We start from the raw sequence: 27,837 nt of genomic DNA on the forward strand, positions 1-27,837 counted from the left end.
TTGGCTTTTATATCAAGTCTTCACAGAGCTCCGAAAGAGTTTTAATGAAAAACGCAACTTCAGAATCTTCTATGATTTTTAAAGCCATGCGGCCGCATGGTTGTAACTTTATAACCTTACTATTTTGGTCCCTGAACTCCGTTTTCTCTTTTCTTAATCTCTTTTCTTTCTTTCCTTTGTTCCATTATCAAATATTGACTCCTAATTGATGTTTGGGTCAATCAATTCCTTGATCACTTGCTCGGCTCATCTTTTGATTAATTACAATTTAGTCCTTCATCTTTCACTTTTCTTCAATTCAGTCCAATGTTATTTCTTTCTTCCTCCGATCGTCTTGTATCGTCCTCAATCTCATACTTGGCATATTTTCATTCTAGTTCTGCACTTTAGCTCAACTTTCCAATATTTGCACCTTTGGTCCCCGAACTATCGCTTTGTTCCGTTTTGGTCCTTTTTCGGCTTTTTTCTTCTGAATTTCATCTTTTCCATAGAAATACCTGCATTGCATGAATTTAACGAGATTAAATCACAATTCAACTATTTTGTCCATATTTAAGTCATGTTTGTAAGCTAAATAAGTGTGTAAAAACACACTTATAACTAGGTATGACCATCGTCATCAATTGACTCTAGAGATTGTAAAGTTATAATCCAACTCATTATTAAAAGTCCAATCAATATTATCACAACACCAGAAAATTCCAAACATGAAAATATGTCAAGACAAGGCAGGAATAAGCTAATGAAAAGTTTTTAAATTTTGCAGGTTATTTATGTTATGAAGAAACACTTTAAAAAGTTGAGTAATCGTTGAGTAATTTTTAAAGCTTAATGGCCATCTAATAACAAAAAAATTAATGACAATTTGAGAACACTATTTGTCATAGTTGGACAAAGTTTACGATGTTGACTCAACCACTACTTTATCAAAATATATCGAAATAATAAATAAATTCTTACGCCACGTGGCAAACCCATCGAGGCCCATTTGTCGATTAGCGAACTAGCCGACCCACTCCATGGAAAATCACATCCACCGAAGTAGTCCAATATCAATGTCGAAGCCTCGAAGTTAAGGTCAGTTGTCTGCCGAGGTGATGAAGCTCGACACTAGTCAAAGTCAAAACTCAAGTATAGTAAATGACGGTTCACATAAAAGGATTTTGAATTTATGTAGGAGATCCTTTTGGAATTATTGATATGACTTTTGTAACGAGTAAAATGTTTTGTCATGTCAGTTTAGACAATAGGGTGGCTGCTCTTTGTAAGACCATTAAATGTGCCACGGGTTAGCAAGGTCAAATTGATGCTTAGAATAGTATGTTTCGGCCAAGGAAATGAGGCCACTTGGATTTTCACCCAACGGATACACCTTTTCATTTATAATACCATAAATAACCCCTCCATGTATCATTTGAAGGATAATGCAAATCTACGCACTTGAAATTACTATTTTTTTCTTTCTTGCTAATAATACACTTGTCTTAGCTTGAGTTCAGATTACTTTGCTTTCTCCAAATTATTGACGATCGTTTATTACTTTACAACCGATCGTAAATACATTGTCGGAGACCAAACATATTTGTCTCATTTATAAGGTAGAGAAAAAAACAAATCTTTTTTGGTTTTAAACCTGCGGCATAGAAGGAATAGGAAAAGACTCTATAGAAATTTTTTAAATTTATCTATACGTGTGGAAAACTTGTTTACGTGTGCGTACGAGTGAAACCAATATCTGTTGTTTACGTTGTCCTAACAGAAAGCAAGGTCAACATAAATATATTTAAAAGTTGAGTGATGAAGTAAAAAAGTCCGATGACCAATGATTTTAACGCTTCTGCATAGAAGAGAGTAATAAATGCTTTGAATGGAATTGAGATATTCTCTGTTAGATATTTTGATGCATGAATATTTGTCTTTTAACAAGGAGAAAGTTTGATTCAACCAAAAGACCTGAAAACATCAACCAAAAACCGCCACTGCATTTTTTCCCTCTCTCTATCTCTCTCTCTCTCTCTCAAACATGCAAACACGAAGAGTATCAGATTCACGCATCACTTAGCTTCACTGTATATTCAGATGAATTGCCTTCCGAATTTTGCAAGGTTTGTGCTAAATTATACGTGTTTGTTGATTCTATATTAAATTAATCATTTCATATACGTTGATATTTTGTGTTTCAGATCCTCTGCTTTACCTCTGCAGAGCTTCAAAAACTATGCTAGAAATCGTCAATGTCCTATCACTTTCCTAGTAAGAGAAATTAAAATCTAGGCGACCAATGAAAATTCAAAATTATTGAATATACATTCCTATATGGATGGTAATATGTGCTAATTAATGTGCTATTTAATAATGTTTTCATTATTGTGATTAAGGTGTGGATAGAGGTATTGATTTATCACATACACAAGTTAATATTTTGAAGGTTAGCTTTGATTTGATTAATAATTGGATTTTATTTTATTGAATAAGGGGATCATTTTTTTGGAGTGATTCTTTAGTCAATTCTATTACTCATTGAATATGTTTAAATTTTTGAGCTAGCTAAACAATTACAGGTTGGCCTACAGTTTTAACTAATTCGAATTATTATAATTAATTCTATATGTTTTCTTTCTTTCATTCTTGGGATTTAGTTATGGAAGATTAAAATTACTTATTATATAGAAAAACAACATTTCATTTTTCATTGAATACATTAATTTTCTAATTGTTTTAACACACTTCTTTAGGTAGTATCCGGTTCTGCATCCAACACTGAAAGCGACATAGAGAAAAATGAAAAATCTGAAACATACAATCATGAGATGACTATAGCTGTTACACCTTACTCATTATAGTCAAAGTAAAAAATTCTATTGGTCAAAGTCAATAGTCAAATAATAATAATAATTCATGGGAGCTTGTACAAATAAGTGGTACTTATTGAGGCTAATTTGTGAGTATAAGTACAAATAGGTAAGTTTTAAATTAAATGGAAACATAAGGGTTTAATTGCAAACTATGGCAAAGTTGAGGGCCTAATTATTTATAATTTCATTTTGTCCAAATAATAATAATATGACCCATTTTCTTTCAGTTCCTTGGGAGAAACCTAGAAGAATCGATAAGGGGAAAAAAAATAAAAAGTAAAATAAGAGAAGAAGAAAAGGAAGAGGAAAAGAAGAAGTGGGTTTTCAATTCTTGGGTTCTCCATTTTTTCAATTTCTCATTTGATTTAGAGAAGTAAGGACAAGTATATTGAATTAAATTTTTTTAGGGTTTATGGAAAATTCGTTTCAATTCAAAGCTTAGTTAGAATTAGATATTATTGATATGTATTTAAGATGAATGTGTTTCCACAGTGTATTACGTTTGATGAGTTCTATAAATTGGCTAATCTTTACATTATAATTGCATTTCTACAGTCTTAACCTGGAATGGATTACAACTTCATTCGTCCTGACTTGATTGTAGGATCCTGCCTTCAGGTAATAAACGCTTCCAACTGTACAAAGATGTTATGTTTTCGTCAGTTATGTTTTGAATTGTGCTTCACTTCACCTATGATAGACTCCTGAAGATGTTGATAAGCTTCGCAGCGTAGGAGTGAAAACTATATTTTGCTTACAACAAGATTCTGATCTTGAGTATCCAACAAATTCATATAAGTTTGTTATATGGTACTAAATATAGCGGTTAAGCTATTGAGATGAATTCCTACATGTCCTTCTAGAATTACGAGGTTTTTGTTTATGTCCTTGACCACAGTTCTTTAGAGATCTTGGCGTTGATATCAGTGCCATCCGTGAATATGCCAACAGCTGCAGTGACGTTCAACATTTACGTGCCGAAATAAGGTTGGTAATAGAATTATAAGAATGCACAGAGGTTAATTTGAGTTGATAAGCTTCAATTTTGAAATTTTCATTTGTAAGCAAGCAAGCATGTTTAGTGATCTTAACTAAAAAGTGACATTATATCTCTGTATGCGTTTTTTGTTTAGAACTTTTGTTGGATTTTACATTATAATTCCTGTTTTAGTGACCATGATTTTTTTATTTTTTATTTTTAGTAATAATGCTCTCCAAGTGACAATTTCTAACCTTTGAGGTTAGAACCAGGGACAAGATAATAAAACGACAACAAATTTAGGGCCTGCTCGGTGTTGGTTTTGAGAATTGATCTTTTGACCGATAGGAGAAAAGTGGGGGCCATCTATGAAAGAAGAAGTCAAAAATTACGGCTGAAATAGTGAAATAACGGTCAAAAAATCAATTTTTTGGATGAAAAATCACTCCCAAACGAGGCCTTAGCCTTTATCTCTAATAATTTTTTTTTTAGGCTACATGGATTACTTCTCTCCATTGTCGATCATTACATTTACCAACTGTTCCGATGCAATTACATCCTTCGTAACTTTCGCGGAGAGAGAATTTTTCCAAAATGTAATTATTTTCTTTACTCAACACAAAGTAGTTCAACTAATAAGCATAAGACTCATTTTGCTTTGTGTGATAAGTTCTTTTCTTCCTCCACTTATAGCAACGTCTGTTCTGCTACCTATATTGTTTTGCGAGCATATGTGCATGCAACACAAAAAAATACATGGTTTTGTCTCTAACCCAAATTTTTATACACACCTGTAAAATACTCATACTCAATGTATGTATTTATCCTTTTCCATGAAAAAGAATTTTTACTGTAATTTGTTCATGTATATACAGCAAATTAAGCTTTATTTCTGATAAATTTGAGTCTAGCTATCCATTCGGTCCTTGGTTATATCCAATTGGAAGACAGAACCAAATCAAATATTTACGACCACAGTAGGATGATAGTTTTCGTTTACCTCTGTCCCTTATAACAATGTTGTACTGGGTAGGTATTACTGTATATTACCATTTCCATTTCTTATCTTATCAAGTGTAGCATGTCTAGTAACTGGTCTATAAAACACGCATCTGTTGCTTTCTGCATACACAAGGGGATGTGTGGAAATGTTTGTCAGTGTTTCGCTTGTGCTAAAAAAGGTTATTATTTGAGGGGCTATCTGTCATCGACTATTTTCTCAGATTTTATGTTCATTCACTTTCAGAAAATTTATGTAAGATGCATTCTCCACTACTTTGCCCATAATATGGAAACATATAGCAGTTTTCTACTTAACATGACGTTTTTCTGAATCAGAGAATTCGATGCATTTGATCTGCGGATGCGGCTTCCATCAGTTGTAAGCAAATTGGGCAAGGCCATTGATCAAAATGGGGGTGTAACCTATGTACATTGCACAGTTGGCCTTGAAAGAGCTCCGACAGTTGTGGTAGGCATGATAGGCTTTAAAAATATCTTGCTCTTTTTACTTATCATAATTAATTATATTTAGATATGTGTGAGTCTTATTATTAATATTATTTTTGGGTGGGGAAGGATGTTTTCTTCTTTAAGTATCTCTGAACTCGAAGATTGGCCAGATTTGCAATTAAATGTAAACATTGATTGGACATGTTCATAGATCTGAATGATATTTGGATTACTGTGAACCATTATATTTGGATGTATCTGAACATAAGAGGGTAGTAGTATGCAAATAAGAAACTTTTGTGTCCCAAACTCTGATTCCCATGGCTTGGTTCTCTTTACTGTCAAATTAATCTTGAGAATTTTAATATTTTAGGAAGGAAGATTAAATGAGAAAATGTGTCAGCATCACTTCCCAGATAAACTAAGCAGCCCTCGTCTGTGCACGTTTACGTGGGAGGAAACAGTTTACCGGTGACAAATTAATTTGTGATGTTTGGCACTTGCACATGGCAATAAAATCCATTGCCAGTAGAAAGTGAAATAGATGGATTAAGGATATGCAGTAAGAAGAGGAATAACACTTGACAAACTTTGCTGTAAAGAAATCTGAAAAATAATTTGGAAAGTGTTTTTGCCTTTCAAACTTTCTTCTGAAGCTTCCCATCCCACCCCAAGCCCTAACAAAAAGTTAAAATTAAATAAAACAGAGTTGCTTAAGATGGTAATGTGGCAGCACTTGCATTTCATGTTCCTCTGTTATACTATTATTTATGACACTTTGATTAGAAATGTTTGATATATCTTTCATGAAGAACTATCAAGTTTTAGTTTTAAAATACAGTTGGCATATATGTTCTGGGTTCAAGGCTATAAGCTCTGTGAAGCGCGCAATCTACTAGTGGTAATATTTCTTCTCACTGTTTATCAACTAGTAACATTTCATGTAACTGAGACTTGTGTTCCGCAGTAGCAATGTTTTGTTTCTTCTTTTTTATTCCAATTCTGATTATTTTTGTTGGTAAGTCATCATCTAATCACATTTATGAAGCTGATGGATTCCTTATACTACAATCACCAAGCTTCCTGGCATTTGGAAGAAACTATGCCACAGATTTAGTAAAACTATTCATTTTTGTGATTCAACATGGAATTTTTGTTGTACTTGCATTTCAAGTCCCATTTTTCTTAATTCTTTTCCTAAAGGAAACCTTCTTGTAGCAAGGATTTCATAAGAGGTTAAGATTTTTGATAGACCTATCATAAGACTCACATATGCAAGGAAGAAGAAGGGAGTGGTTACAACCAACGTGAAGGATGCCAGATCAGCTTCAGTTAGTTAATAGAGGGTATAATGGTCATAGTGCTGTTGTAAGGGAAATGAATAAAATGTGAATGGGAGGGGAATGTGGGTAGACTTTTACCGATTTTCAGTTAAGGGGGGAGAGACCAGGCCACTCTAATAGCCTTGGAATTTGTCTGTTATTTTTAAAGTTCAATCAATCATCTTCATAAACCATTTGTGATCTCTAGGTGTTCTTAGCTGTTTTCTTGCAGATTTCCAGCGAAGGAATTCATCTATTAAGTTACAGCAACTGGTGTTCTAACATATCTTTATTTCTCTCTCTTTGCAGAGCAAGCGTTCGTGCTTTCCAAAGCTAGATCCCATCAAAAGTGCAACTGCTGATATTGTGAGTCCTTGTTTCCCTTAAACTTAAAGTTTATATTCTATCTAATAATACACTGGACTACAAATTTTATTCACATGCAAAATTGATCCATTAGGGGTTGGATTCATTGAAGATGAATTGTGCACTAAATCACTTTAGAAGCCAATATCTTGGGATCTGTTTGATCATGCTCCCAAAAATTATGGTCTGAAAATGGTGATCTGAATAATGATTTTGGATGATATTTTCATATTTTCTGATATATGGAAGTGCCTTTGCTTGACTTGCTGGGATTAGTTTGGCAGTAAAATTATTTTCTTCTTGTGTTTAGCTGTGTAAGCCAGTCAGAAAATAGAAGCTTAATACGTAATTTGAATGAAATATTAAATAACATACGCTCGAATATCAAGTTCACTCTTCGTATGCAGGTGTTTGATGGTAATCCCAGTAGCATTGATGCTGCAATTCAGAATAGAATAACTGGTGACGACCCTGATCTTACGACCAATGAACGTAGCATAATTAGACAGTTTCTTGAAGCGTGTCCCGATGACTAGTTATGCCAGCATAAGAGATAATAATTATATGTATAGAGTAGTATACAAATTGTTACTTCTCAATAATTTCCCGTACCGATGCATGGAACGCAATAATACATGTTATGCTAATTGTACTAGTTGTATTGTACTTGTAATGGAAGTCAAAATGATGTTATACATCCCTCAGCCGTGGTCCTTTTCTTTTTGGCATTGATGGTAACATAACAATTAACATGTTTCCATTATTTTTGTTGTGATGCTTCGCCCTGCTTACCGGTTTAAGAGGAAGCTTAGAAGTGACTTTTTTTTCTGAAATTTAGAGGCCTACATTTGACATAAGTTACTTTTAAGCTTAGCCAAATATGTTGATAAGAAGATTGAGTGAGATACTAATATATAGAATATTTGTTGTTTACGGTATTGTTGAAAGACCTTAGTCATAACAAATAAAGATTGGACTATGTACGTACTTCGTTCGCTACCATAGATTCACCACCTCAAAGAGTTTTGACACTATGTGATCGTCTATGAAAGTGTTTTATGAAGTCCCTTTAATTGCCTTGTCCTTGCAATTTTTCGCTAGGTCTACTTATCACATGGACCATGATTTCATGCTAACTATCAAAAGTGTCTTTTTACCGGCTAAAAATTGAGTAAATTATGTCAAGTAAACCGTGTTGCATCACAATCACTTTTGAGAGCCAAAATCTGAATACTGTACATGCAATCATGAAACACTCTTTGCGGCATAATTGATTGCAAAGGAAAATTTAGTGATGGCAACGGGGCAGCACCTCGCCCCGTGCCCTGTCCCGCCTTAGACAGGGCAAGGACGGGACAATTTTTTGCCCTGTTTAATTTTTTTATTTTTTATTTTTTTTTTTTACATTTTGAAAGTTTCGAATCATGTTATTAATAGAGAATAAAATACAAATTTAAAATGAGTTTTTAACGGATGAATTGTCTAGAAATAAAATTATTTTTAGTTATTATTATCATTATTTTTTTTTTACTTTTTCTTCACGGGGCGGGGCATCCTCGCCCGGCGCGACGGGGCGCCACTCCTTGCCTTGCCGTCCCACCCGTTTGGGGCGGGGTACCGTCGAGGCAGGGTAAATTGCCATCGCTAGGATGCTTCGCAATATGTTGCTAGGTTTGAGCTCTTTGTCTAATAAAGCAACTATATCTTGAAATGGTAATTTTTTAATGTGACAATCAAATAAAGCATGTAGTTTTAAATCGTTATTATTAATTTAGTAGTTTAGTGCGAGTTAATCTTGACAATCAAATTACTAATTACGATCACATCAGAATAAGAGAGAACAATGCTACCATTTATTAAGAAAAATGATATTTATTACATGTTTAATTTATTTTTTTTGTAACCGTTGGCTCTACTAGTTATAATCCTTCACTTGCTTTATCAATTTATTTAGTTAAAAAAAAAAAAAAAATGAAGCTCATTTGGCGGGTTGGTTTCATATTGTTGTTCAAAATCTATTTTTATATATCATTAGTGGGTTGGAAGGGAGTTGAAATGATAAAAGGAACCCTATCGAGACTATATGGTCTCGGTAGGATTGTACCATGCGACCGCATGGGTTTGTACCATGCGGTCGCATGGTACAAGAAAAAACGACCGTTGGGTCGTTTTTTGTTGGTTTTTTGGTGGCTTTTCATCCATAAGGTGCACCACTTCGTGAAGCTATACTACTTGGCTATAAATAGGTGATCTTGAGTCATTGAAAAATGTTGAAAAAACACCTATTATATTGATACTTCTTGAGATCAAATCCAAAAAGAAAATACCCTCTCATATTCATCTTTTTCTTTGTGTTCTTAAGTTTTAGAGATTCAAACAAGTGTTTAGTGTTTGAATCTCTATAAGGCTTGATTAATCCTTCAAACCTTTTGCCGGATCACCCTTTAAACACCAAAATAGTGGGGGCAAAATTCGTTTGAGGACAACAATTAAAGATTGTGTTTGAGCCTTCAAAATTCTTCATATATACTTTGCTATTTCTTCATCTCCTATACTTTTTTCAATTTTTTATTTTGTTTGTAATTCGTTCTCATCTTTGGTGGAGTAACATTATTTCCAACAGTACGTGACAGTAAATTTAAGTACAGTTCAAAGAAACAAATAGCATAGAGATTTCGATTAGTTTCATTGTTGGTAAACTACGGCAAGGGTCCTCAACTTTCGGCTTCATTAACACTTTCAAGTTTCGTCCCTCACTTTTGATCTGGGCTATTGGGTCCTCAATCTTTGGGAAATAGGTGACATTCTTCCAAGGAAAATGGGTGAATTTTAATCTATTACAATTAATCAATCCATTTGATTAGCAAATTTAAAAATAAAAAAGTCGTTTTTAGTTTTCTTAATTAAAATACTGAAAAGTGAAAAAAGATCATACAGCACACAATGATGAATTACAGCCAATTTTAATTAAGCAAAAAGAATAAAAAATAGTGATGACACTTCACTATTGTCTACTTTTTGCAGCATCCCTTGTGATTTTTATTCCATATGTCAAATGCCTGTAAAGTGAAGCTAACAATACTAATTTAATAAAACTAAAGTTTAATTATTCATCAAGCTTCCAAGTTCTAACATCCTCTCATATTCATCTTTTTCTTTGTGCTCTTAAGTTTTAGAGATTCAAACAAGTGTTTAGTGTTTGAATCTCTATAAGGCTTGATTAATTCTTCAAACATTTTGTCGGATCACCCTTTAAACACCAAAATAGTGGGGGCAAAATTCGTTTGAGGACAACAATCAAAGATTGTGTTTGAGCCTTATGTCTCTTTCGTGTTTCTTTATTCCGACGTCAACATTTCAGACATTTATGAATCGTTCGACAAGTTGGGATGTTCTGTTTTTGTTGAACTAAATTTGTTTAACAAAAAGAAAATTTAATATTTAGATAGAATAGATGTGGATTGATAACATCAAAATTCGCTTTTGCTTCTTTGATGTAAGATCAAACTGTCGGTTTAAATTGTTTAGTTTGCTCATCTCTTACTATTATCGTCAGCGACTATCAAATTGATGAATCAAGATTTGGTTCGATTGGATCGGTTCGATGGCACAAATTTCACAAGGTGGCAAGACAAACTGAAGTTTTTTTTTCCATCTCGACTTTTTTTATTTCATCCCTTTCCTTTTTATTGGTCTTCATTATTCTTTCTTTCTTGATTAAGCTTCATCTTTCTTTGGGATTGGATCTGAAAAATATGTTAAAAAGGAATGGAAACTGGAAAAAGGTCAAAAGTTTGTATTGTGAAGTAAGCTTGAGTTGGCATTAATTGTCTAATTAAAACATAGAAATTAATTACAATTTCCGAGAAGAATCATAATATAATATTGTCCACATAATCATTGCACATGATTCAATGCTGTCGAAATTGGATTTACATTCACCATCTCAATAATTTGTTAATTAGAGAAAGTGATTTCCAGAATCAGAATCTTTGTGTTACGAGGAAAAGTATAAATCCCTGCTTGATGAAATTAAAATTTTGAGTCCAAGTCAAAATTAAAAATTAATTTTAAAAACATATTTAAAGAAATTCACAAAATTAAAATTAATTTCAAAAACATATTTAAAGAAATTCACAAAATTTATTTCAAAATCTTCTAAAAATGTGTCCACTCCATTCATACGGAGGGGGATTTATTTCAAAAAATATATAATTTATTTGAGGCGAGCCCCTCTATATGAGGGAGATAGATACCGTTATGGACATCACATTATGTACAAGTAACATATTCTTAAATTTAAAATCACAGTAAGTGATACATCTTTCGTCTTATTTATATAGATTGGTTTTGTTTTTCGCACTGATTAAGAAATCTTATTTAATGTTATTGAAAAAGCATTTTTTATCAGAATCTTTCCTAGTTTACCCTTATTTATATTTGTACGATTTCAAGATTAAGTGAAGAAATTTTGTTATAACTAGATAAATTAAATAAAGATAAGTTAGTAAAAGAGGTTGCTTTGTGTGTGGAAAGTTTGGTCACTGTGCAAAAGACTGTAGACACCGGAAAAGAAACAACTCCGAAGGTAAAATCAACTCCATTCAAGAAGAAAAGATTGTAAAAGCATTTTTTATCAGAATCTTTCCTAGTTTACCCTTATTTATATTTGTACGATTTCAAGATTAAGTGAAGAAATTTTGTTATAACTAGATAAATTAAATAAAGATAAGTTAGTAAACAAATAAAATAAGAAATATGACTATATAATTGGAACAAGAAAATAAAAAAAAGATAGAATATATAAATTGGAGGGAGAGAGTACATAATTTCTAGGACATTTGTTTAAACCATGGTTAAAATTAACATGCAAAATTCCTTATTTTATATTTTGGATCAATACTTAAAATAATGATTGTAGGAGGTGAAAATAGCAAATAAAGGGGACAAAAGATGAATATTTAGGAGTGAGAATGAAGCATATGGAGGCTGAAATTTCACGTGCAAAGATTCACAGGATTGAATTTGGTCAAACCAACTAACCAAACACTACCCCTATTATTATTATAATAATAATTTATGATCAATTATGATCTAGTGGATAGGAGTATCCTATGCACCATTACAACAAATTATTCCACGTTTCTATGTCCAAACGTGTTACAAGAACTATGATTAATTTGATCGAAAAAAGTCAAATTTGGACTTTTGTTTTCATGTAGTGTTAGGATCGATTGATCTACGTTTAGCTGTACAATATTCAAATTCAATTTTCAAATGTTAAAAAAAAATAAAAAAATTTGAAGGTATGAATGGGTCCGAATTTGTAGTTCTAATCGAAGTCTGAATTTTAGGAGAAAAAGCATGAGATAAGTGCGAGAATTTTACCATTATATATGCAGTGCGGTGCTTTTGCTACCAGTATGTAACGATGAATATATATACTCAAGTTCTAAGCGCACAATCTGATAGTCAACTTGAAGATCACTTACCATGTATAATCCATCTTCGAAATATAGAATATACACATTTTTTTCATTTTCAACACATTGAAATAATCGATTTATGGGTTAGAATTATATCTTTATGTAGTATATGACATAATCAATGAATTTTTAAAAACTTATAAATTAGAATTCGATACAATCATAATTTTCAAAATATTTTTAATGCAAACTAAAGCGTAAATCATAACCAATAATGGATTATAAATGAAAATTCGCTCATGAATTAACATTTAGATCGATAATTGAAGAAACTCTCCAAAGATCTTTTATTTAATATTATTAAAAAAACCCACTTACAATAAAACTCTAACTAGCTAGATTAATAACAAAACCAACTCTAAAAATCAATAGAGTTTTATAAAACTCCTAATCAAAATTAAACTCCTAGATAAATAAAATAAAATAAAATAATAAGACTTTTACTAGATATAAAATTGTAAAAACTAATCAAATGAACAATAATAAAATATCAACCTAACCTGGCCTAGTCTAGCCTAGCCTAACCCCTATCATTTTCCTTGGATTGGAGAAGATCCGTTCTCGAATCTTGTGCCAAATCTTCATCCAATTTCAAGTAACGTGACACTCAACCCATCCTTTTAATTGGAATTATAACTTGATCATTCGAAATTTATTTCTTCATAAGTTATATAGTAGAAGCACCGTCGGAATTCAAACAGTTGGAACGTTGGATCCCCAATATGCAATATATTGGGATCTTATTGATCAAACTTTGAATTCTTTCCTCTTCCCTGAATTGGCCATAATAAAAATTGGAATTTTCACATTATTAATATGAGAATTGAATTTTCATTAAGGGTGTGTTTGATATGGTTTGGAATTCCATATTCCAATTTTATCTTGTTTGATAGCATTTTTTTTCCTCTAAAATTGGTTTTTCAACTATCTTGCCACATAAAACAATTTCCACATTTTCCTAGCATTGGAATTCTCACCAATTCTCGGTTACTGTAGCGATTTTTTTTTAAAAAAAATTTCCATTTTTTTTTTGTGCAATAGAAACAAATTCTAAGAATTATTGTAAAAAAAATATTTCCCTTTAAATAACAATTTCCATGTAAAACAAAAGTCAAACGAACACCAAAAGATAAATGATTTTTTTGAACTTTTTTTTTTTTTTTTTTGGCAATGGAAACAAATTTCATCACCAATACTAATAAATTCTATATATTTAATTGACATTTTTCATGTAAAAAAAGTCAAACGAATATAAAAAAATACCTTTATTTCAACATTTTTCACGTGAAAAATTATACCAATCAAACACAATAATTTACAATTTTCAGGAAAATAATTTCTAAACAATTCAATTCCCTAAAATTCGTTTTCTAGACAATTCAATTACATTTTTGCAATCAAACGGATCCTAAAAGTCTTTTAAGAGTTTCTTTTTGGCTGTTAACGACAAGTTGTAAACTTCCACATGACGAATCCCAAAAGTGAAAATCATCAAATCCAGATCACAATTGCTGGAAAAAGCTTTTGTGCTGCATTCACTGTCTTACCCATTCAGATTTTTATTTTTTTAAATTTCTTATTCTATTCTATATCCATATATTAATAAAGTTATTAACCTTATCAGTTATTTAATTAATTAGGGCTAATCTCACGTATTTACTGCACAAATCACTTCCTGAAAATGTCAAAGAAAATTAGGAAAATTATCTAGATATTAACATGTTATCAATATTTATTTATAATCACTTAGCTATAATCATAGTATTTTATAGTATAAAGGAGAAAATTAATCGGAATTTTAAAATTACTCAACTTCGAATGTGTGACATGTAAGTTTTTTTTACTCAAGAGTATGATAAATAAGATTTTAAACTTTTCATTTCTACAATTCAAAAAAATAAAAAATAGTTTCAAATTTCCTTAGGAAGCAATCAGCAGCACCTTAGAGTGGAGTCAGCATCAAATGCAATTTTAGAGAGGGAATATGAAGTTATGGACTAAAAACATTTTTAAGAGACTCTCTATTTTTTAAAAACATACTCTATCATTTGAAGAGTATCTATAAATTTAAAGAACCAAAATTTTGAAATACTTCAACAATCTCTTTATATTTAACACTTAATTTTACTACTCACGAAAAAATATTTATTATTTTTTTCTATATTTTATTTTAACTAGCTTTTCTCAAAATTATTTTATTATTTTTCTACATTGAAAATTGAAATATTTTGAATGCATTTAATTATAGAGAGTGAGTTCCACTCTCTAAATTAAAATGCAAATTTAAAGAATCTTTTGGAGTATGATTTAAAAAATTGACTCTTTAAAATAGAGAGCATTTCATGTTTAAAAAGTCTTTTGAAGATTCTCTAAGCCGCTGCACGTAACATACCATTATCATACCCAAGAGGCTGTCCATTGTGAATGGCTATGAAGCATACTCAAACAAGTTTTTAAGTGCGAGGAGGAGGAAATGTGCTTTACAACATGACAATTAACTGAAAAATCTTGTCTTATACAATTCCATGTTTGATAAGAGACATCTTAACTCTACTTAAGCACGTCGATAAAGCGTTCGAAATGATAAATTATGTGTAATCTTGAAGAATTAATGCCCAATAAATGTCTTTAACACTGTTGTGCTAACCAGGAAATGTTATTTGAGAAAAGGCCAAAGATTTGTGATTTAAGCTAAGTAGAGTGAGTTCATAACATGGACATGTTACAAAAGTTGTTCACTTGTGTAAGAATAAAGAAATACCAACCACTTTTCCCTCTCTCAATTACCTTCCAATGCACGCCTCTACCCACCCACCTCTTTTTCCTTATCTATATATTGAAGTAAAACTCATACCTTCTTCTCTTCCATCTCTTGTCCACAACCTCTCATCTCTCCATCGCCCACCAAGAAACAATGTCTACAGATCTTGAATTCAGGCAAGAAATACTCGAAATCAGATTACCAACGATAAAGATCAACTCTTCACAGTCGTCTGATATTACTGATGACCAAAACTGTACAGATCAAACCTCAATCAACGATCAAGATTGCCACACACCAAGGTCTCCACAACACATGATTCCCAAGATTCTCAGCTGCCCACCCGCCCCGAAAAAACCGACCCGGGTGCCCTCATGCAAGAGAAAATTATCAGAGTTGCAATTTTTTGACGTGGTTTCGAGAGAAGAGGTAGAATCGTTCTTCAGGATTGCTGAGGCGCATATCAATGGGACCGTCAAGAGAAGGTGCTTTGTGTAAATCAGAAAAAGAATTTGATTACACGGTTTCTTGTGGATTTTATATATATGCTTGAATTGCAAGATCAGGTAACTATATACGATATATGTGTAATTACACGTTTTCTTTATTGTGAAAATTATGATTTTAGATTCAGGAAAAATTTGTTTTGAAAATTCAGACTAAACTTGGATCTGAATTATAGGTTTGATATAAATTTGAGATATATTTGTTCTTCATCTATTAAACTTGTTTAGTTTCTTCTATTAAACATTTTGAGTACGATATACAGTCGAGAGCACTTTATTCATTGTGTTCTTAATCTTTGAAAATGGTCGAGGGAAATTTGAAGGATCCCATCTCATACTATATATATATATATATATGGACCGTATCTGATATATTAATTACATTTTTCCATGTGCCAGTGCCAATAATGCCTTCAGAATAAATGACATGAAACAAATAGGATAGGCAATTATTGAAACGAGCGGTGCATGTCAAGTTTTTATTTCATTCGAGGTAGGTTAGGTTTGTTTGTGTAATGCCTAGTGTACAGGACATTACTCACAGATATTTTACAGGGCCTCTTACTGTGTAAGGGTCCCACATGTATTAAAAAAAATTACGTGGGCCAAATGTATGTGTGTGGCCTAACAGGGACCTGTAAATCTAACAGGGTGGTTCAATTTGTTTAGGCTCGTGATTACCCTATTTCTGTTTAAATTTAATGCAATTCAAGAGATAGTGTATTAGATTGACTCGTTCCAGAAGTTAGTCACGTCGGGTCTTGTTTTTGGTGTAGGCTCTTTTCAATTTCTTGAAATTAACTAAATGACATATTATTTTTTATTTCTATTAAGTCTTGTGACAGGCTTGATCTTACACGACTCACTTTATATATCTCCATAAAACTATCCGTAATTTAAGAAATAACATGTAAATTATTTTACACACAAAATTTATACAAACTAATTTAGTTCCTGGAGTAATTTAAAATCAAAGTCAATAATTAATAGGATCAATAATGTTTCAATTACATCAATTTTTTTGTCAAAATTTACGAAAATTTTAATTTAGATCAAGCTGTGAATATCTTTGACAAGTCAACTTAGCTTCACTTTGACGAGTTAAAGAAAGCTAATAAGTGGTAAAAGTAGCATTAATTGAGATTAGAGATACTTGACCAAGGAATAAGAAGCCTTTATAGAAGAGCTTAAAACTTAAGCTACACATAGTATCTTGATTCTCACGGAATGTAGCGAACTCTCCGCAATTGTACTTTAACAAATCCAAAAGCGCCAACTTGATGATTATATTGTTTGACCATGCAAATTCCCCGTACGCAGGGAATTATTTACGGGCATCATATAGGTGATGTTAGTGTATTTCTTTTGTTTATTTTGGCGAAAATCAATCAAAAATTGACAAGTATCCCATCTGTAAAAATTTTGTCGAACTCCCCTTGTGCTTGTGGCATCACTCCCATGCAAAACATTCTCATCGGGATTGATCGGAGTAAATATAAGATATTATTTATTATTTAAGAATAGAATGATAACATCTAATATCAGTGGTGCTAAAGCACCAATTTATGTGTCGTTATATATGATATGTTCAATTAAAGGTAAAATTATATGATTCATTTAATTGAACATGTAATTTAATGCTATTAGTATTGACACATAGACTGTGTTAAACACCCATGATGTTACTTGAGAATATCGTAGTATATTTAATAGATTAAACAAAATAAAACTGCATCGAATTTAGGAATTTCTGAAGTTAAACTTAGGGAACAGAGTAGATCAGGACATGGAATTTGGAAAGTTGACTTTAATCCAAAAGTCAATTTGATTCTTGGATAGGATAAGATAATAATAAAATTTTGTTATTCAATTTTGTGTTAGATTGTTAAAATTAGTTGCCTGATGAAATAGGATAATCAAAAGTATATAAAAATAAATCATGTTAAAAATAACATAACAGTGCCTTTTTTTTTTCTTTTTTTTTTTTTAAAGACTTTTCTCCCTTGCTAGTCAGAGTTGAATGGGTAATGGAGTAGAACGTGCAACTTAAATATGCAACAGAGTTAAACGTGCATTACATTTTATAAGTGTTGTGAAAGTAATATACAACTAAGTGTATAAAAAAAAGATGAATGGCAAATACGTACGAATTAACGTCAATGCTAATTAATTTAGAATTAATACCAAATAATAGATACATGACAATGAATTTAAATTATTTTATACTAAATGCATATTGTTTAATTTCGTAATTGAAACAAAATGCTAATTAACATACATGGACATGAATGTAAATGTGAAATTATAATTAATATTAATTAAATAAATGTAAACTTTAATTAATTGAGAATTAATAATTAATGCATAAACTAGGATTTTGTACAATTTATTATAACTTATAAATTAAATACATATTAAAAAAAAGAAAAAGTAAGTGATTATTGAAATAATTGAATTGTAGTAGAGATTTAATTGTCCAAAAAATATTTCTTACATGATATGATAGTTAATATATTATTGATGATGCTATAAGGGTTAAATGTGTCATTGGTCTCAGTTTTGAGTGATATGAACGTATAATTTTCATATCAATTAATACGGTGGCAATATACGCGCTAGATTATATTGATATTATTTTAAATGATTGGATCAAATTCTTGATATCAATTATGAACTTGTATGATAAAAAATATTTTTCTTGTTTATACTATTTTTCTACAGAGAGGAAAAATAGTGGATATGGATTGAGTCCTATAACTCAAAGGATTAAAGCAAGTGATTACAAATCACGATGTCGAGATTCAAATCCCTCCTCAACTCCAAATGACGAACATACATAACGAGATTTGCATATGAGATGACTAATGAGTAAACAACAACCAAATGACAAATGATTTGTTGAGACTAGGTTAAAAGGGAATGAATTAAGCTGAATTGTTGTACACTCATGTTGACAGCCCACTCACAAAAGTGGCCTCCACGATTATTTAATAGTGGGGTCCACTTATTTGATGTGAGAGTGCTGTAAAAAATAATCTAAAAAGTGTTGTACTTGTAGCACAATTGAAAAGGAATAAGAGTGTCAATAACACAGTCCAAGTGACAAAATGGCAAACCTATCGAACCATTATTACACACATTCGAGACAATAAAGATCGAGTAAAATGGCAAACGGACTGAACCTTCTACCTTCTTAGACATTCAAGCCAATCCAGTGATACTTAAACAAGAATGATACTAAACTGGTAAACAGATGTTATTCCGGTAAAGACTTTCAAGCCAACCCAGTGATACTTGAACCATTTAATCGAGGATGATAATATATTCTATTCATCAGTAGGAGTAGGAGTAGGAGCCTGGCTCGGTGTCGATGAACTCGACTGGTTGAGTTGCATAGATTTATTCACCATATGGGCCATATTGGGAGTTGTGTAGGCTGCAAAAATAGCATTACTTGCAAAAGGAGCAGCTAAATCTGTAGGGACATCACTAGCAGAGCTTGAGTTTCTATGTGCTTCTGCTCCCGGCACTACACTCCCTCTAGTTGCGGCTCTTTGATAAGCATGTGAGCTCATTCCCGAGAGTGCATAAGCTCGACCTCGTATGTTGTACAACTGACGACTTCCCATTCTATCTTCAGTTTCTTTAAGTCGGCTTCAAGCCAGTTACTGAGACCGTCCCCTGCTTGGGTAGATGCCGACGCACGAAGTCTTTCCCTCCTTCTTGACAGTGCAGCCCGTGCACCAGTTAAATTTCCAGTCTCTGCAATCCTTTGAGCCTCAGCAATGCCTTCTGCTGCTGATAGGCGATTTCTCTGCCGATCTACTTCCAAGTTAACTGCCGTATCTGCAGGGGATGGAACTTTCGGTCGACGTATCTCGACTAGGTCACCTTCTACACGGACCATCTCTTTTGATACAACGTCTCTATAAGAACACACTACATCCAAAATCAATGTCTTTCCCTCATTTTCTTCATTTTCAGCACCTCGAAGTACTGGAACCGACAGGTTGACCAGAAATTCTTTTTCCTCATCCGCATACAGGTCCCCAACATTGATTACACCTTGACATCCTTGATCAGAGATTTCGCTTGCATATCTTCCAGAAGGAATTGATATGATTTCCACACCATTTGATGCTGACCTCACAGTTATTCGCAGTTCTTGAGCCACCACGCTTAGAAGACCACCAATACAGCTTGCAAAAGCATCTTGCACCATTTCATAAGATTCAATGAAAGAGAAGGTGCCACCTGATTCATCGGATATGGCATGCATTGCAACAGGATCGTGATCCGTACCAAAACCGAATGTGTGGACTGGAAATCTTTGCTGCTGGCTTTCATCTTGGCTTCCTCTGTTTCTAGGACAGATCGAATCAGGCATAAGATGTAGATATTCAGGATTTAGTCTGGGACTTTGTCCTGGATTTGAGGAATTTTGAATTATTGACCTACGGTAGCAAGTATCCTTCCCATCAGATAAGAATATGATGCTTGCAACTGGATTCTGCAGATGCCTTTCTTCAAGAACACGAACCCCCTTCTTCAGGCCTTCCACAATATTAGTCATACCACTTGCTTGAAGTGAATCAATAGCCCTTCTAGCATCTTCACGGCCATTGCCAGTTATTCTACGCAAGGGAAAGATTCTCCGAGCAGTAGATGAGAAAGAAACTATTGAAAGTCGGTCAGAAGGTCCCAAGTTATCTACGACAAAGTGAGCAGCTCGCTTCAGGAGATGTAACTTTGAGCCATGCATACTGCCACTAACATCTAGTACAGTAACAAGGTCAATAGGCGCACGCTCAAGGTGCCGTGCATTATCTGATAGTGGAGGTGCACGTACTCCAACAAGAACTGCAAACTGAGAGATGGATTCAGAAGCTGCAAGCACGGGACGTTCAGGAATGGACTTGACATTGACACTTTGCAGACCAGCAAGTGAAGAAGAAGAGGTAGGTTCGCTATTGATTATGGGTAAGGGCTCATCATCAGAGAAAACAAGAGACTCGGGCTCAGATGGAGGAGTTGGCAGCGTCAGTGGTTGAGAAACATTGGAGAAGTGAGTAGGGAATTGTCGGGGTGGAACATTAGGGTCGAAGTTGGGCATAGAGACAGGGAGACAATTCCATTTTGCACGGCAAATAGGGCAATTGAAATTGCCATGTGAGACACTATCGCCAATGCAGCCAAAGTGGAACGAATGGGAGCACTCGGCTGTAAAGATGGCTTGTCCTGTTGTGACATTACCCAAGCAAATAGCACATGTATTCTGCGACAAAAATGAAATTTCAAAGCATTTAACTTACTAAAATCAATATCTGTGCAAATGATACCGTAAAACTCATAACACCAAAATTTTTCAGCTTAAGGATTTTTTTCAGCTCATCAACTATGGAAGGTAAAAGTTTAATCTAAACCAAAAGAAAAGAAAATTCTGTATACAGGTAACTATTAGATTTCATATAGTTGATATTATTATTAAATCCCATTTGTTGCTTCAAGAGATTGTTGATATCCCATCTATCAAACTACAGTCATCCATTAGTCCTACTGATCCAGAGAAGATTGGAAAACTCAGGATATTAGGGTGATGTTTCGATACATTCTGAAAAAACGATTCTGGGGTGAACTGATTAAAGACTATAATTATCATTACTTCAGCACAAGACTATTTCTTAAGCAACCTAGAATTTTTATTATCGCGCATACAACAGTAAACTCCACGTGTGAAATTCAACATTTCCATGTGAAGACCGTACCCCTCCCTCGGATCATAGAATTCCAAATATTGAACCAGTAAATCTACTAATAAAAATTATAAACCACTATAACCTGCAACCCATTAAGCAATCAATTAAAATTGTATTATTCTTGGAAATTCTAAAAGTCGTGATGTCAATAAATAGATCACCAAATGTTATACTTAAACCCTGCTGTGGTAACACAGTAAAACAAATATCTGTTCTCTAATCTACTAAAACAAGTCAATAAGCATCAATTTCTTTCTAAATCAGTCTTAAAACTTCAAACCCTGATAGAAACAACCAATTTTTGAAGAGTAAACGGATTTTCTTTTCAAGTCAACCAATTTACCCGATAATCATAACGGTTATAGCACCCAACACATGATCAGCGAATTCAAAGAACATCGAGAACATGAACATTCATATTTCAAATAAATATATAAAATCGTGCATATACACCCAAAAAGATAAAGAAGAAAGGGAACAAATCTTACACTTTCTGTTGAGCTCATTTTTCTTGCGTTAGTCTTGTACTAAGGAGGTGGGTTTTTGGAATATATATAGGGAAAAAAAGAAGAAGGATGAGGAGGAGGAGGAGGAGGAGGGCCCCATTAACTTGCCTACGTGTAGCTTTTATGTTAAGGCTCCGGAGTTGTCCTTGAATCCATCGTCTGGACGTGTCGCTTTCAAAGAAATCCTTGGTTATGCTGACTTTTTTGTTACATTGTAATTCCCGGATGAATTACTCTTCTTGTACAATCGAGGTTGACAATCCTATTGACATTGGAACTTTGGAAGCCAAATTATGTATAATTTTCTATAAAACAAGAGTGGGTAATTGCACCGTCATCTGTTCATCATATGCTCACATACAATCGCATTGAGTTCTTTTTTACTTTCAATTTTCAGTTTTCCTCTTGTAAGAGCTGTTGACTTCAAAATCCGAGCGGATCCCGTTGCTAATAGAACAAGTCGAGTTTCTGTCCCTTTATATTGCGCAAAGACACCATAAGAGTGCAATTCAGTAGAATCGGGATAGTTCGATGACCCTTTGCATCTAAATTTTGGGTGAGGGAGATACAAATGAAAATGACCTATGTATATACAGAGTAGAATATATATTGGTCGGTTAGATGTCATGTCATAGTTCATTATCATGTCACAATTGTTTGTAGGTTGATATTTGATTAGAATTGCTTTTTTATTGGCTCGGCTAGTTTGCTATAGCTTTCGGTTGCATCACAGTCTAAATAATGAAATATCGATTGCTTAATAAGTTCACTTAGACTAATGACTCGTCACATGTATACCACATTTTGATGATTGGTTTAGGTATGAGCAGTGGTCATTAAATCAAAATCCTACTACCGAAAAAGTAAATTCATTACTTGAAGAATCAAAATAGACCAAAAACATTCGTCATATAGGAAATAAAAGTGAAATGGGCACAGCTTAGAGAAAAGAAGAAACTCATTTGGATCTTCATTAGTGATTCTCGTATAAGGATCCATAGAAGTCATTGAAATTTTCGAGTAAAAGGATATGTTAGAGAAATTTAAAAAATAAAAAAATAAAAAAAAATTTATATAAAAGACTCAGGAGAAAAATTAATCTATTTCCGTGCAAAGATTATTGACCATATTTTATGATCAAGATTGTTTTTCATCAACAAACTTGTTTAATCTCATCAAGATTGTTAACTTTTCATAAATCGATGTCATATATTGATTTCTTTAATCTCTTCATATTTGTTGAATCACTTTAAAATTGTTAGTTCCTCCTCTAAACTTGATGAGAAATTACAACTAGATAAAATATATACGGACTTGAGAAGGTAATATGTAAATAATTAAACAGAAACATTAAGGGGCTGTTCTCTTTGCTGTTTTCATGCTGTTCTATGTTTTCGATTTTCTAAAATAGTAAAAACGCATTCTTTTTCCTATTTTCGAAAATGAATTTTTGAAAAAAAAAATTATATATATATACACTGAAATCTCAAAACGTCATATTTGACATTTTGAGTGTTTTCAGTACAAAACGCGGCAAACATTTAATGGTCCTATATATAGTTTGTAGAGATGTAAACTATTTATAAGTAAACTAGGATGAAGCTAAAAAATTATGTTGGAAGATCTAATATATAGTCATGAACCGGGTTCTCCATTAATATACTTATCATTATGTTTTATGATCAACACCATAATATAATAATACTCTATTATAATATTGTGATTAAATATTATATTATTATATACTGTGAACCTGTCCAATCGTCGGTAGAATAAATAATGTAACTTTTAATCTTTCGCGGATAAATATAATTGAATATTAAATTATAACAACATATTGTATTTTTGAAATTAAAATAATATGATAAAAATTATAACTGTTGTAATGAACAGAAACAGTGATTAAAACAACAGATCAATAGATTGAGAAATGAAAATTGCAAAATAGAATATAGGAACCTTTTCAATCGAAGCCCCAGAAATTAGATGATCATTTCTAACACCTAATCCACTGTTGAACGATTGTAGCACAAAAAGCACGCCAAAATGGCAATTAAGGTACAATAACGTTCCATATTATTTAACATGATTAGCATAAAGACTATCATTTATGATGCAGTAATCCTAAATAATACCAGCTCTTAATCCACAAAGATTTGACATGAAGAAAGGCGTTTTCAAAGTGAAACTTTGAGCTCAACTTACAACACAGAAGGACTTTGAACTACACAATGTTACAAATGATAATATAAATTTCCTATTATACAAGGTACGAAATATGACTAGTACTGCAAGACTTGATATTGTATCTACCAAGAAAGCATTGGAATGGGAAATTAAGTACGATAATTTTCTGATAATCGATCCAAACACAGTCGAGCTGATAGAATGACCAACTGATGATAAGATATTTTATTCCTTACTTGGAGTTGATGCGCTTGTCTTGTTTAGTTGCTGAGATTTATTCACCATATTGGCCATATTAGGAGTTGTGTAGGCACCAAAGCTAATTTTAGCTGCAGCTGGTGCAGAGAAAGGAGTAGTGGAGGCTTGTCCAAAGCTCAAAGTTTGTGCTTCTGCTCCCGGCACTGCATTGCCTCTAGTTGTGGCCCTTTGATAAGCGTGTGAGTTCATTCCAGAGAGTGCAAAAGCTCGACCTGATTGTTGATACACCTGTCGACTTCCCATTCTTTGTTCAGTTTCTTTCAGCTCAGATTCAAGCCACGTACATAGACCATCACCTGCTTGGGCAGATGCTGAAGAGAGAAGTTTCGATCTCCTGTTCGAGAGCACAGCCTGTGCACCAGTAAAATTTCCTGTTTCTGCCAACCTTTGTGCCTCTGCAATGCCTTCTGCTGCCCATAGCCTATTTCTCTGTCGATCAACCTCCAGGTGAACTACCTTATCTTGGGGAGAGACAACTTTTGGTCGACGTATTTCAACTAGGTCAACTTCTACTCGGACAATCTCTTTTGATACAATATCTCTATAAGAACACACTATATCCAAAAGCGATGTCTTTCCCTGACCTTCTTCATCTTCAGCACCTCGAAGTACAGGGACCGACAAGTTGATCAGAAATTCTTTTTCCTCATCCGCGTAGAGGTCCCCGACATTAATTATGCCTCGACAACCTTGATCGGAGATTTTGCTTGCATATCTTCCAGAAGAAATTGATTTGATTTCTACACCATTTGACGCCGATCTCATAATTATTTGAAGCCTCTGGTTCACCACACTTAGTAGACCACCGATACAGCTTGCAAAAGCATCTTGTATCATTTCATAGGACTCAATGAAGGAAAAGGTGCCGCCCGATTCATCAGAAATGGCATGCATTGCGACAGGGTCGTGGTCTGAACCGAAACCGAATGCATGGACAGGAAATGTTTGCTGCTGGACTTGATCTTGGGTTCCTCTGTTTCTGGGACAGATGGAACCAGGCAAAAGATGTAGATATTGTGGAGGCTGTGAGGAAGTTTGAAAAAATAAGCCACTGGAGCAAGTGTCCTGTCCATCAGATAAGAATATGATGCTTGCAACTGGATTTTGTTGACGCCTTTCTTCAAGAACACGGACCCCCTTCTTTAGTCCTTCGACAATATTAGTCGAACCATTTGCTACAACTGAATCAACGGCCCTTTTCGCATCTTCTCGGCCGTTGTCAGTCATTCTGCGCAAGGGAAATAATCTACGAGCATCAGATGAGAAACAAACTATAGAAAGTCTGTCAGAAGGGCCCAAGTTATCTACGACAAAATGAACAGCACGCTTCACCAAATTTAACTTTGAGCCATTCATGCTGCCACTAATGTCTAGTACAGCAACAAGGTCAATAGGTGCACGATCTAAGAGACATGCATTATCTGATAGAGGTGGTGCCCGTACTCCAACAAGAACTGCAAATTGAGAGAGGGATTCTGAAGCAGCAATGGCAGGACGCTCAGGAATGGACTTGATTTTGACACTTTGTAGCCCATCACGTGAATCCGAAGAATTAGAATTAGCAGTGATTGTGAGCAAGGGTTCATCATCTGAGAAAACAAGGGACTCGGGACCAAGTTCGGCCCATGGATCGAATGGTCGTCCAAATGCAGGTTGTGGCTGGATATGGAATCCAAAAGCTGAGGGTGGCGGGATTTGAAATCCAAAAGATACGGGATTTGAGGATTTTGGCGGAGGAACATTAGCAACAAAAGTAGGCATACTGAATGGGAGATTATTCCATTTGGCATGGCAAACAGGGCAAGCGTAATTGCCATTCGAGACACTCTTGCTAACACAGCCGAAATGGAAGGAGTGGCAGCACTCAGCAGTAAAGATGGCTTGGCCTTGCCCTGTAGCAAACCTCTTCGAGCAAATAGCACAAACATTCTGCAAACAGAATCAAATTTTATAAGCAATATCTTACCAAATCAGGCATTATTTATAGTGTCAGTACATGAGATTGAACAAGATAAGAACATATATATAGAAAGGCCGAAAAACTATGAAAATACACATCATATATTCGGCACAAGTCACAAAATGAACCATAAATTGAGAGAGAAAAGATGAATACTCGAATGATCATTCATTAATCATATTAGTTATACAGAAAGGGATTTCATGATGTGTCGATGCTTTAGTACAATTTTCGAAAATTGCGACTTGGCCAACTGACTACGGATTAAAATATCACTACGAGAAAAGTAATCTTTGCCATCGTTTCATTAATGGCAAGTACTTACTTCTTTGTGTCCTACACAGCTTTCCCTACAGGTTGATTATACATTTACATCCATGACAACAAAATAAAATTTCTTAATCAGCCCATTATAGCAAAATTCAACCTTTGTTCGATGAAATATCATTTTAGATATTGAGCCACAAAATCTACATATGAACCACATCAAACTTGCAACTGTTTAAGAAATCAATCAAAATTGTGGAAACTTTTTCCAAAATTCTTAAAAAATATGAGGAATTTAGAGAATAAATCACAAAATAGTTTACTCAAAACCTTGGAAACAGTAAAATTATCATGGCCAATCTAGAGAGAGAAAAAAAAAAGAAAAGAAAAAAAGAAAATTCATCCATGGAAGCAGATATGCATTAAGGAAAACGTCAATTTAGACATTTAGTACACAGTATAAAAGAAGAAAAAATAAGTCAGCATTTTGTGTACACCACCGTACTATGTTGTTTATACAAAACATGGGTAATGTATGTATATATATGTATCTCAAGAAAAAGAGGGAAGAAAACTTACAGTGTGTGCTGATGAACTCATTGTTTCTTTTGTTCTATTAGTGAGGGAGGTGGGTTTTTTCCTGTGGAATATATATAGAAGGGTCCCATTACGCGGTCTACGCGTTAAGATTTTGGAGTTTTTAATGAATGAAAAATGGTCGTTCGACGTGTCGCGTTTAAACAACGCTTTGGAAGTGTTGACTTTTTGTGACGTTGATTTTTTAAATAAAAACGGAAATAATTAAAAACAATAGAGGAAGATAAGTTCACGAGGTGGTTGTGGATACAAACAAATACTACGTATCCTTGCACGTAATTAGTCCGATTCTTCCTTTGTCATTATAAATAACCCATGTGGTTCGACTAGTTTCTAGCGAAACTCATCCCTATTAGTAACACAATCGATTTGTCAATTTTGTATCCTGCCGTTTTTAATACTACGTTTACAAGTGAAATTGCTTTGGGGGCAGATGTTGAGATTGGATTGACGATTTCTTGTAATTATCAATAGATATCCTTTCTTCTAAGAGATTTCTAGGTATAAATTAATCATATATAGATAATATTGCCTTAACTGTGGTAGATTTCATTGCCAAATTCTAGGAAAAAACAAGGT

At 33.5% G+C, this 27,837-nt stretch overlaps 3 protein-coding genes across 3 annotated transcripts in view; 1 reads left to right on the forward strand and 2 right to left on the reverse strand.

The window, feature by feature from the left end:
• Positions 1-7,721, forward strand: part of LOC111407377 (phosphoglucan phosphatase DSP4, amyloplastic-like) — a 73,033-nt gene extending 65,312 nt beyond the window's left edge. The window contains exons 9-11 of the mRNA XM_023036801.1: positions 6,128-6,187; positions 6,918-6,974; positions 7,382-7,721. Coding sequence (XP_022892569.1) covers positions 6,128-6,187; positions 6,918-6,974; positions 7,382-7,510 — 246 coding nt within the window. The 3' untranslated portion in view covers positions 7,511-7,721. The remainder of the gene's footprint in view (positions 1-6,127; positions 6,188-6,917; positions 6,975-7,381) is intronic.
• An 11,038-nt stretch (positions 7,722-18,759) lies between these two features.
• On the reverse strand, positions 18,760-22,144 carry LOC111407382. The gene is made up of 2 exons (XM_023036807.1): positions 21,972-22,144; positions 18,760-21,002 (listed from the first exon to the last, which is right to left on the reverse strand). The coding sequence occupies exons 1-2, from the start codon at positions 21,987-21,989 to the stop codon at positions 19,299-19,301; spliced, it is 1,722 nt and encodes a 573-aa protein (XP_022892575.1). The 5' UTR covers positions 21,990-22,144; the 3' UTR covers positions 18,760-19,298.
• A 1,859-nt stretch (positions 22,145-24,003) lies between these two features.
• Positions 24,004-27,315, reverse strand: LOC111407380 (uncharacterized protein sll0103-like). The gene is made up of 2 exons (XM_023036805.1): positions 27,241-27,315; positions 24,004-26,363 (listed from the first exon to the last, which is right to left on the reverse strand). The coding sequence occupies exons 1-2, from the start codon at positions 27,259-27,261 to the stop codon at positions 24,402-24,404; spliced, it is 1,983 nt and encodes a 660-aa protein (XP_022892573.1). The 5' UTR covers positions 27,262-27,315; the 3' UTR covers positions 24,004-24,401.
• Between the last annotated feature and the right edge of the window lie 522 nt (positions 27,316-27,837).

The sequence above is a fragment of the Olea europaea genome, chromosome 13 (assembly GCF_002742605.1).
Source record: "Olea europaea var. sylvestris chromosome 13, O_europaea_v1, whole genome shotgun sequence".
Taxonomy (NCBI): Eukaryota; Viridiplantae; Streptophyta; class Magnoliopsida; order Lamiales; family Oleaceae; genus Olea; species Olea europaea.